Source organism: Mus caroli, chromosome 6 (assembly GCF_900094665.2).
Source record: "Mus caroli chromosome 6, CAROLI_EIJ_v1.1, whole genome shotgun sequence".
Taxonomy (NCBI): domain Eukaryota; kingdom Metazoa; phylum Chordata; class Mammalia; order Rodentia; family Muridae; genus Mus; species Mus caroli.
The window spans coordinates 79,226,417-79,238,252 of NC_034575.1; the positions used below are offsets into that span (position 1 = coordinate 79,226,417).

Consider the following 11,836-nt stretch of genomic DNA (forward strand, 5'->3'; position numbering starts at 1 on the left):
TACACTCCTTTCCGTGAGGTTCCTGTTACCTTCAACCTAATTATTCCAGTTCTTTTAGACCCCATTCCCTTCCATTGGGGCTCTCAATCCACACCTATTTCTTCGGTCGTTCCTCTCCACACTGCCTTTCTTTTCTATTTCCATCACATTTATACCTCTCGTGCATCCATTTGTCAATCATGCCCACACAAGAGTCCCAATTTTCTCCAGAGAGCCTTTCAAGTTTCCGCCAGTGACTCTCCCCTCTCGCTCCAATCTCCAGTTGTACTCGATGCTAATAACGCTTCAGAGTAAATTTATTCTTTTAAAATTCCGCCGTAGGGACCCAGCGATGACAGTGTACCAGACCCGGGAACCCCTGTGTCCTCCCCAAGTGCAGGCCCGGGCCTATGCTACTGCAGGCACTCGCTGCCCAAGTCTCCTCGCTGTCAATCCTCCCCTCCTCCTTCGGCATCTGCTCTACATTAGTCTGTCCCAGGCCTCCGCAGGCGCCGATGATTAAATCATCATCATTAGCCAGGGCCTATTCTCCCCATCCTCGGCAGCAGGGAGAGAGTGGGGAGTAAGAGCTCCCGGTTCCCCGGGGGGTCTCTCCCTCTCCACCCCGCCCAGGGCACCCTCTCCTAGACTTCGCGAGCCCGCAAAAACTCCAGCGGCGGAGACGGGAGAAGGCCAGCGGCTGGGACGCAGCTCCGCAACGCGGACGCCGCAGCGGAGCAGGACTGCACTGTATAGAGAGGACCCCGGGTCGGAGGCGAGGTCCGGTCCCAGGACTCCCACACTCCGGAGCTGTAGCGGAGGGCGATAGCCCGGCCTCGGGGTCCCAGGGCACAGGCTCTCTTAGCACAAGCTACCGAAGTTGATCCAGAGGTTGTGTGCGCACCGTTGAAAAGACGCCCGTGGGAGCGTGCACCGCAGAGACCCTGCTTCACTCAACCCCCCTCCATAACGACCACCGATTGTTGGGGGGGCAGCGGGCTCAGGTGAGCACACGGGGAGCTAAAGAGGGGGCGAGGGCGGGGTGTGCCGAAAAACTAGCCAATCCGGAGAATGTGAGGCCCTCGTTGCTAGGAGACAAGTCCCGCCCCGCAGGCGGTACCGGAAGTGGCGGGCTGGGATCAGCCTTTAAGATGGCGTCTCCTCAGGGGGGCCAGATTGCGATCGCGATGAGGCTTCGGAACCAGCTCCAGTCAGTGTACAAGATGGACCCACTACGGAACGAGGTGCAGGGGCAGCGGGATGACTCCTGGGGTCCGTTAGCTGTGTGAACCCAAACGAAGGAGAGGACGGGTGGCGGCGGGATGGGCGCCCAGTGCGCTTGCGCAGCCACGGGGTGCGCGATACGCACGCGCGATTCTGGCCGAGTTGCCAAACGCTGGACTTGGACGCTTGCGCGTTGTGTCTCCGACAGCGTCTGGTCTCCCGAGGGAAAAAAGAGAGTCAGACTGGTCCGCGAAAAGAGAGCACCCGCTGTGCGCGGAGCCCTCTGCTGGGCGAAGGGGGAGCTCACTCCCCCAGTCTCTTCTCGGGGGCCTGACGACCCAGTCCAATAACAAACTGCTCTGATGCTGGGAATTGCAGAAGGTGAGATGGGGTGGGCTTGCAAGACCAGTGGGGAGTGACTGAGGGTGTGTCCACAGGAGGAGGTCCGGGTGAAGATCAAAGACCTGAATGAACACATCGTTTGCTGCCTGTGCGCCGGCTACTTCGTGGATGCCACCACCATCACAGAGTGTCTCCACACCTGTGAGTGTCCCGGATCCTGTCTCTCCTCTTCCAAGCTGGCTGCCAGCCTCTGTGCTGCCTGTCCCATGTGTCGGGTTCCCAAGGGACCTGAGCATCTTCGTTTCTCCTCTTACAGTCTGCAAAAGTTGTATCGTGAAGTACCTGCAAACCAGCAAGTACTGCCCCATGTGCAACATCAAGATCCACGAGACGCAGCCGTTACTCAATCTCAAACTGGATCGGGTCATGCAGGACATAGTGTATAAGCTAGTGCCAGGCTTGCAAGACAGTGAGTGGCCACCTTATATTTGTGGGGCCTCCTGACTCTAATGCTGGGTGGCACCTTGACGTTTTGCTCCCAACAGTTTTGTTGGGAATCAAAAAAAAAAAATACAGAGATAAAGAGGTCAACAGCCAGGACAAAGAGAATTAATATGGCTGCCCTTCACCCCTTCTTAGGTGAAGAGAAACGGATTCGGGAATTCTATCAGTCCCGAGGCTTGGACAGAGTCTCCCAGCCCAGTGGTGAAGGTATGTCCTTGGTGCTCATTTGGGGGAGGGGGGGCAAATAAAGCCCTCAGAGCATCTCTTTTGCCTGGTTTTGCTCTCTGGGGAGAAGAGGGTATGGAACCTGTACCAGCCTCCTCAATATCTACTTTTCCTCAGAGCCAGCCCTGAGCAACCTTGGCCTCCCCTTCAGCAGTTTTGACCACTCTAAAGCCCACTATTATCGATATGATGAACAGCTGAGCCTATGCCTGGAGCGGCTGAGGTGAGGGGCAGGTCAGAGGTTGCCTGAAGCGATACTACTGGTGACCCAGATGCTAAGGGACTTGGGGGGAAGGATGAGGGAGTGTCTGTTCCCCTGAAGAAAGTGTGCTGTGGTGCTTGTACTAGGTAGGAGACAAGAAAAGTGGGACCCTCTAACTTGTATCTGTTTCCATCCAGTTCTGGCAAAGACAAGAATAAAAATGTCCTTCAGGTGAGAGGGGTTGAAGGGAGGGCCCCTTTGCAGGAGCCATTTCTCCCAGCAACCCTTCCCTCATACACCTGTGCCCTCCCCTCCTTCTCTGTTCCTAGAACAAGTACGTTCGATGTTCTGTTAGAGCTGAGGTCCGCCATCTCCGAAGGGTTCTGTGTCACCGACTAATGCTAAATCCACAACATGTAAGTAAACCCACCAGGTTATGTGAAAAACAAGGGACTGAAAGGGGAGGGCATGTCTGGCTTGCCAGCTTGTACCTGGAAGAAAGCTCAGGCAGGAAGATTACTTCAAGTTCAGGGCTAGCCTAGGCTATATAGAGAATTCCAGGCCAATCTGGACTCCAGAGTAAGACTTTGTTTTGTTTACAGGAGCAAAAAAGGTTTGAGAGCGGTCTGCTAAGATAGCCTTGTCAAGTATTTGCCTTTCAAGTACTAGGATCAGAGTTCAGTTCCCAGACCTAAAAACAAACAAAGAAAACCCTAGCATAGTAGTGCAAACTTGTAATCGCCGCAGTGGAGCTGGGCCTAGCCTACCCTGCTTGATGAGTTTCATGCCAGTGAGAGAACCTGTCTCAGAAAAGAAAAAAGATGGATGGAGCCTGAGGAACAACATCTAGAATTGTTGTCTGGCCTCCACAGACATGAACACACACACAGACACACAGAGGAAGAGACAGACAGAGTCTAGGGACAAGTCTCTGCCCAGCACTACCAAGAAGTCTTCCCTGCCCCATCTCCCTCTTAGGTACAGCTCCTTTTTGACAATGAGGTTCTCCCTGATCACATGACAATGAAACAGCTATGGCTGTCCCGCTGGTTCGGCAAGGTAAGCCGGGTGCACAGTGGGCTGAGGGGCCAGCAGGTGCTGAGAGCCCACTCACTTCTTCTTTCCCTTTTCTCCTTAGCCATCTCCTTTGCTTCTCCAATACAGTGTGAAAGAGAAGAGGAGGTAGGGGCCAGGCTTGCTTCCACCCCCTTCCCACCCCTCCCCAGATATTTATGTAAAATTAACTGTGGCTTTATTTTTTGAAATAAATGCTTTTAAAAAGCACTTCTCATCTTCCTTCTTACCTGCTACACACTCAGGCTTTGGCCTGGGTCCTAATTCCTCTTAAGTCTCCCATCTCTCACTGGGAAGAAAGGTCTCCTCTATCTACCAAATGCCCTCAATGGCTTGCCAAAGAAGAGGGATAGAGGCTCACGGGGAACTGGAACCTGGCCCTTTGGTGAAGGAATGCTATCTAGATGGCAGCTCTTGCTGTCTTCATATGCTGCAGTATATGGTGCCAGCCCCAGTGGATGTCACAATTCATGTTAAGAGAGGACATGTGGCCACAATAGGACTGAAGAGGAAGAAGAGTAATATTTAAGGAAAAATCCAAATAACTTCATTCTGTGTAGCTGGAAAATAGAAACAAGAAAGACCCTATGAATGGCATCTAGTAGAGCAGATCTGAGCCCAGGACAGAAGGGTCAGCCAGCTTAGGGAAGGGGGATCAGTGAAGCCAAGATGAGGAAAAGGTGGTCGAGGAGGAGCTACTGTCTTTTACAAAATCTCAGCCGTTCCATTTTACCAATGAAGACTTAGGAGCCAGATGCTGGAGTGCAAACCTGCCTGCTTAGGCAGAAAGCACCCATCTGACCTTCCTCCTCAGCCAGTGGAATGCCCTGTCCTAAAAACCTCCTTAAACTAAACTAAATGCCCCCTTCTTCTCCTTCCTGGACATCTGTCTAGTCCTCCTCCTGAACCCCTCTTAACACACACACTCTCTCTCACTCACTCTCTCTCACTCACTCTCTCTCTCTCTCTCTCTCGATTTTGTTTGTTTTGGTTTTGGTTTTTTGAGACAGGATTTCTCTGTGCAGCCCTGACTGTCCTGGAACTCACTCTGTAGACCAGGCTGGCCTCGAACTCAGAAATCCGCCTGCCTCTGCCTTCCGAGTGCTGGGATTAAAGGCGTGTGCCACCACCGCCCGGCTAGTTGCTCTCTCTTATGGTTGACTTTATTTAATCTTGTTTACAGTACTCAAGCAGAAAGCTCTTGGAGAAAAGATGTGGGCTAGGGATGAGCCACACCACAACTAAAAACAGGTTTTTCCAGTAAATGATAAAATCCACAGTGTGACCCTTAAGGAACCCAGGTGGGAGACGCCATGGTGAGCTTTAAGAAGGAAAAGGTGCTTCACAGAAGAGGGGTATGGCCAGGCGTGGGCATATCTTGTCTGTAAAAGCCCACCGGGCTCTGAGGATAATCCCATCCAGCGTTCTTATTCTGTAGATAGCTATCTGGGAGAGTCAGAAAGTATCCCCCCCAAATAATAAGGCCATCCTGTCTACAGAGCTAAAGACAGCCAAGGCTACACAAAGAAACACTGTCACAAAAAATAAGGGCTGGAGAGAAAGAAGGCTCTGCTGTTAAGAGCACTGGCTGCTCTTCCAGAGGTTCTGAGTGTGGTTCCCAGCACCCACATAATGGCTCACAACTTTCTGTAATGGGATCCGATGCCCTCTTCTGGTGTGTCTGAAGACAGCTGCAGTGTACTCACATACATAAAATAAATCTTTAAAAAAAAAGAAGAAGAAAAGCCAGAACAATAGCAGTCGGGGCCACCTCCAGGACTTTCTGAAGGGAGTCTCAGGCTGTTCTTCAACCTGGGATGAGCCTCAAGGAGCAGCCAGTGTAAGTGTGGAGGATTGTAAAGCCTAGCTCCCAGTGACTGCAGACTGACTCCTGGAGTTCAAGGGGTCCTGATACATAGCTGAGGTTGGAAGGCTGGCATTGGATGCAGGCCGCACAAGCCAAGAAAGCCTAAGCTTGCATCTGGACGTTCTCCAACGTTCATTATGTTGTCTGGAAACCAACAAGTTGCTTATAGGGCCAAGGCAAAAAAGTGCTGCAGATGAGGTAGGCCAAGTGACTCCCATCAAATTCTAACATTAGGGAAGCTGAAGCAGGAGAGTTCTCAGCCATTCTGAATGGAGTACAGTCTCCAACAATAAAAAAGTGCTTGACTGCCCGAGGTAGGAGACAGGGATCTGGGTGGGGGCGGGGGAGGGGGGCCTCTAAAGCTTCCCCTGTCTCCATGCCTGCTCCTATAAAGTTGGGGTGTGTGTTATGGGGGGAGGATGTCAGTCTCAGGGACCCCTCCCCATGCAGAACAGCTGTTCCCAGGAGATGACCTCAACAGCAGTGCATGGTTCCCTGCTACCTTCCGCATCTAAAGCCTGCCACCCCTAAGGAGTTTCCTAAGGAGTGATAGGAAGGAGCACTGAAGCGCAGCACTGCAGGGAGTCCATCCCTGGAATTCTGCGAAGGACATTGCTGCAGCTCAGCTACAGAGAGAGAGAGAGAGAGATCTCAGAGGACTTGGGGTTGAATACGATCAAAATACAAATTATGAAATTTTCAAAAACAATTTTTTATATAAAATTTAAATCAATCAGATAGCAGAACAGCAGCTTGTGTCCTTCGGTCCCATCCTGAGCTTTAGCTTTTTAAAAGTGGTGGTAGTAGTGGTGGTAGCAGCAGCGGCGGTTTTAAAAAGCTGTGCCTGAAGACTAGGAGGTCCTAGATCAGGAGCCCTGAGCACCCACTCTTGGAGGTATGTGGTCCTTGCTTTGAGGCTCAGGACAGCTGAAGGTGCTAAAGTTTGTTTGGGTCTGGCTGGACCTAGTGGGTAGTCGGAGCCTGAGCCTTCCTCCTGTCAGCTCAGTGACAGCAGCAGCTCCAGTGCATCTCCAGCTGTGCTGCGCAGCTGCAAACTCCCTTTTCCACCCTGATCCTGAGGTCATTCACATCTCATATTGGGAAATCAGGCCAATGCCTCTGGGGAAAGAGTGCAAAAATCTAGTGGAACTTGGTGCCCTTAGGATTCCTAAGATATATATGCCACTCAGGGCTGCCCACTGTGCAGCCTGCCAGGTTCCCAGGCCTCAGAATCAGAGGAAAGGGGTGTGAACCAGCCCTTGCTTTGTTCCATCCCTACCTTCCCAGCCCCCCGAGGTTTTCCAGCTCTGCTCTACAGCTCTGCCCGTGTTGGGTGCAGAGGACATGTCTGTCACTCTGCAGTGAGCAGGGATACAGACCTGTAGAGTGCTGAAGCTGTAGATGCAAAAGAACTGGGCCCCGGGAAGCTTCTGCGCTCCCCGATGGTTACAGGGAAAACCATGAGAGAGCTGAGTGCCCCTCTCAAGCCCAGAACCCACGTTTAATCTCTTAACATCCCTCATTAATCACTCACACTCCCCTGGCCCCCCTCTGTGGATCCGGTTTCTCCCCAGCTCATGTTCCAAATGCTTAGCCAGGAGAAGCCCCCCTCAGTGGCCCCAAGATAGTCTTGACTAATCCCTGGGCATTGGTATGTCCTTAGTCTCTGATGTTGGGGCATTGTCCTTTTACCTTCTCCACGTCTCTGTCTTTCCCCAGACTTGTGTCTGAGGACCATCCCATCCCTTCCTTACCTGAGCCCATCTGCTAAAGGGAGGAGGTAGGCAGGAGAGATGGAAGGAAAGGAAGGCAGAGCCCCTCGGGAGAGCCTCATTCCGCACGCACACACAGGAGTAATTGAGAGCAGAGGTAAAAGGACATAAAAGCCACGTAATGGATACACGGGGAGAGGTTGCAGTGTCTGTTGGGTGACAGGACTGGGATGCGGTAGGGCAGTTCCCTCTGCCTCCTGGGATCTGCTTTAATTGCATATTAAGTGAAACCACAAGGGTTGGGCTGAGGGCTGAGGCTTGAAGGAGAGGCTCTCTAGTGCCCTCCCTACCCCTCCATTAATAACTAATCTACAAAGTCCTGAGGCAGCTCAGCTTTCCACTGAGGCCTGGCTCTGCCCTCTGACCCTGCAGTGCCTCCTGGAGCCCCAAGAGCATCCCCCAGACTCCAGGAGAACCTGGGTGCCTGAAGGCTCAGAGTATCACCAGAAGAAACCCTTGACGGGAAAACACCCTTCCTACTAAGGGGAGTGTCCTATTGTCGAGTAGCCTTTGGCCCAAGCTTCCAGGGTCTCCTAAGACCTTTTTGGAGCACCCAAATGCTTGATAAGTTAACTTGCCCCAAGGTGGAAGTCACTGAATAATAGTGGGAGATGTAGAGGCTACAGGAGAGGTGATATTGGGAACAATCTAGGAGAGACTGTTCTGGCTTTTCATTGCACTCCCAACAAAACAAAGCACAACAAGCATAAATAGAATACTCCTTTTGACTCTGCACAGTGGCTCACTCCACAGAAGACTGAGCCAAGGTTAACTTTGAGTTTGAGCAGAGCCTGGACTACATAGTGAGACCCTAACTCAATCATAAATAAATTGATTAAAGTTAAAGCCAAGTGTGGTGGCACACTTTTAATCCCAGATAAGATTGAGACCAGCCTAGTCTACATAGTAAGATCCAGGACAGTGAGAGCCTGTCTCAAAATAACAACAATAATAATTTAAAGGAATTTTGGTTTGCATTTGCAACTGCCCTAGCAATGAAGAGGCTTGCTCTTTGGGAGTAGCCAGTCTATGCCTATAAGCTGTAAAGCTTTCAGCTATCTGAGGAAGATAGCCTAGAAAGGGAACCAGGCCTATGCAACCTTACTGACCCAGCTTTGTTAAGCCCAAACTGCCTTATTTCAGCTCAAGATGATCATGGAGTGCTAACCCAGATAACAAGTAAACATGGAGGAGAAGGGGACAGAGAACACAAAAAGCAATGAACAAGCCAAGCCTTCCAGTAGTCTTCCCTGGAGAGTGATCCTACAGGAAGTCACACCTGAACTCTGAGGACTTAATAAAAGGATAAAGTCAGATCTATAGCAAGCCAGTAAGACGAGCAGGCCCTCTGGAGTCCAGTCCTCACTAGCCAGGAGCCCTCCAAGCAAGTAGTACCAGCCCAGGTCTCTGAGACCCTTTTGGGTGGGTTTTAACTTACTGGAGCCTCCAGGCTACAGTGTGGCCTGCCCCATTCCTTGTATCATTTTACAACAGGTATTCCAATAGGCTAGGTTCTCGATCCTGGACCCCCACACTACACCAACCATCTCTAGCCACCATCTTCTCTTTAAGACCTTTCCCCAGGGTTGGGTGAGAAAGATAGGCAAAGTTAGTTAGGATGCTGAGTCCCTAACACAATCAGCCCTGATCCTGTTTCTCAGAACCCTGCAAATCCCCAGCCCTTGAGGCCAGGGAAAGCAATTTTATTGTCCTAGAATTTATGAGCCAGAGTTTAAGTAGGGAGCCAAGCAGCATGCAATCCAGGGGAGTACACCCAGTTTGAATGTGCACCTCGAAGTCAGAAGCCATCGGCTTCTTTCTACTCTATAGAAGAAATAAGGCTGCCAGTACACCTATGGGCTCCCGATTCACTGAGGCCCTTGGAAGGAGGTGGGGGTGCAGAAGGAGGGGGCGTGGGGCTTCAACTGAGCTCTAGGGGCGGGTCCGAGGCAGGGGGGCAGGGGGCCCAGATCGGAAGCTGAGCGCTGGGGGCCTAGGAGGTTGTGAAGCCAAGCGCAGCAGAAGGCGGGATCGCTACAATCCCGCTTGCCATGAACTCTGTACATCAGCGCCGGACACCCTTTAGTATCGCAGACATCCTAGGTCCGAGCATGGTCCCCGAAGCACCTTCTGCACCGCAGCTTCCCGAGGCGGGCCCTGATCCCGCGTCTCCACTGTGTGCGCTGGAGGAGCTAGCAAGTAAAACTTTCCTGGGCCATTCCCCTCGGGCTCCACAGCCTTCTGAAGGTACACGCCAGTGAGGTAGCGGACTTGAACTGTGTGAGTGTGTGTGTGTGTGTGTGTGTGTGTGTGCGCGCGCGCGCGCATCTGTCTGTCCCTGTCTATAACTGCCTTTCCCTCCCCCCCCCCCCCCTTCACTCTCATCCTTGGTCACAAAGTTTTGTCTGGCCCTGGCTGGTCATTTTTACCCACCCCCTGCCTTCTGCCCAAGTGTCAGGAGTTGCATTTGACAGGGCTCCGCAGGGCTCCTGAGTTAGTTCTGAGACTGCAATTGCTCCAGGGGGTGGCAGGGGCTGAGGGGTACCGCCAGGCTGGAACGAATCCAGGGACCCGCTGGGCTGCTGGTACGTTCGCTGTATGTGGGGTAATCGTGACCAAGAAAGGCTGTGGAAGAGACAAAACGCTTGAGCTGGTGGCAAGAAAAGACTGAGGCAGGGCTAGGACAAGGCAGAAAATTCCTCCCAGCTACCCAGCCCCAGCCCCAGCCCCAGCCCCAGCCCCAGCCCCAGCCCCAGCCCCAGCCCCAGCCCCAGCCCCAGCCCCAGCCCCAGCCCCAGCCCCAGCCCCAGCCCCAGCCCCAGCCCCAGCCCCAGCCCCAGCCCCAGCCCCAGCCGGTCGCTTCTTGAGCCCTGTAGAAGAAGATCCTTGCAGCACTATTGGGCACAGGAACCGCCTTCCGCCTGCCTTCCTTCCCTTTTGGGCTCCCGGAAAGAGAGCTGGTGTTAAGAACTTTATTTGTCCAGATGGGTCACCCGACCTCAATTTGGCCTCTGACTTACTACCACGCACAGCCTGGAGCTCCAAAAGGCGTCAGAGACCTTCTCCAAACGCTCTTGACTCTTGTACCAGATCTCTGGTCAGTCCCATCCACCCTCTACCCACTGGAGTAATCTCATCTCTCTGTCGCCAGCACTCCCACAGGCCTGCTGCACTTAGAATCCGGGTTCTGACCCGGTGTCTAGGGATCGTGATGCTGGCCCACCCCACTTCCCTTACCTGCTTGAGCCCCGTGACCCTAAGTTTTTCCATCTCTTAGCTCCTCCAAAGCCGAGACTGACATTTCCGTCCCATCCTGGCAGGCAGAGCCGCCCCGGAGGCGCCACCGGGGCCTGGCGCTGGTGTCCGGAGACGCCGCAAGTCTCGTACAGCGTTCACTGCTCAGCAGGTGCTGGAGCTGGAGCGGCGATTCGTCTTCCAGAAGTACTTGGCACCGTCAGAGCGCGACGGACTTGCTGCACGACTGGGCCTGGCTAATGCGCAAGTGGTTACTTGGTTCCAGAACCGTCGCGCCAAGCTCAAGCGGGATGTGGAAGAGATGCGCGCGGACGTGGCCTCCCTATGCGGGTTGTCCCCTGGAGTCCTGTGTTACCCAGCACTGCCAGACAGCACTTCAAGCCCTGACCCTGGCCCTTCAGGGCCGGATTCTGAGCCCAATTTATCAGATGAGGAGATACAGGTGGACGATTGAAAGTAAAGCTGCTGCCAGCCCTGGATTTTAGGGCCCTGGACCCCTGCTAGAGGCCTTGTCTGGGTTCCCGGGTGGAGGGTAGACACCCATTTATCTCTGTTCTGTCCCTTACTCCACACTCCTACTTTTCTTACTCGTTAAAGAATAAAGCCGCCACTCTGCTGCTGCAAGAAGCCTCAATCCGGAATGCCGGCAGCCCAAACCAAGGCAAGCCGCTACTCACTGGGAAATTCCTTGCGGCTCCTTTAAAACGTGGTGCTTCTTTTAGCCCAAGTAGCATCCCTAAAAGGTACGTGTCTAGCTATGGTTATTTTTCAAAAGAGGCTTGAGGTCAGGATTTATACACAGGCATCGGCCACTCCTCAGAGACCTGGCTTGTCTTTCACCTCTGGAGACACTGGATGGAGAGGAAGTGGGTGGGATTCTAGAGGTGGCTTCCGGCCACTACCCCCTACTGGCTACCTTCGTTCCCAAGGCTTGCAGCCTTGGAGACCTCAGCACTAACTTTAGGTTGGCCCCTATATGATAATGTGAGCCTTCTTCTACTCTTAATTAAAGTTTTACTAGGTTTCCTGCATTAAAAAAGCCATAGTAAGCTTAGTGTAGGTGCACACCTGTGATCCCAGCACTTAGAAGGTGGGGTGGGGGGCAGGAGAATCAAGAGTTCTAAGTCAGCCTATATCACAGCGCACACACACACACACACACCAATAAACAAACAAACAAACAAAACCTCTATGATGAGACACTGTGACACCCCAGTATCTGGAAAGAGAGCACTATCCACTTCTACCTCTGTCCAGGTATGGGAACCTGGGGTGGGACTGGAGAGAGAGGAGGTCAAAGTAGCTGTGACTGTCACAAGAGCATCCTAACATGGCCCCACTGATGACATCTCGGACCTTCAGCTTTGACCTCCCTTTTTTTTTTTTTTTTTT

The 11,836-nt window shown here is 52.6% G+C and overlaps 2 protein-coding genes across 2 annotated transcripts; both read left to right on the forward strand.

The window, feature by feature from the left end:
• Positions 1-990: 990 nt before the first annotated feature.
• Positions 991-3,760, forward strand: Pcgf1 (polycomb group ring finger 1). The gene is made up of 9 exons (XM_021165301.2): positions 991-1,223; positions 1,641-1,746; positions 1,862-2,014; positions 2,185-2,256; positions 2,392-2,497; positions 2,674-2,707; positions 2,806-2,892; positions 3,455-3,535; positions 3,615-3,760. Exons 1-9 carry the CDS (start codon positions 1,131-1,133, stop codon positions 3,660-3,662), a joined length of 780 nt encoding a protein of 259 aa, XP_021020960.1. The 5' UTR covers positions 991-1,130; the 3' UTR covers positions 3,663-3,760.
• Positions 3,761-9,187: 5,427 nt separating this feature from the next.
• Positions 9,188-11,068, forward strand: Lbx2 (ladybird homeobox 2). The gene is made up of 2 exons (XM_021165860.2): positions 9,188-9,436; positions 10,510-11,068. Exons 1-2 carry the CDS (start codon positions 9,241-9,243, stop codon positions 10,896-10,898), a joined length of 585 nt encoding a protein of 194 aa, XP_021021519.1. The 5' UTR covers positions 9,188-9,240; the 3' UTR covers positions 10,899-11,068.
• Positions 11,069-11,836: the final 768 nt, after the last annotated feature.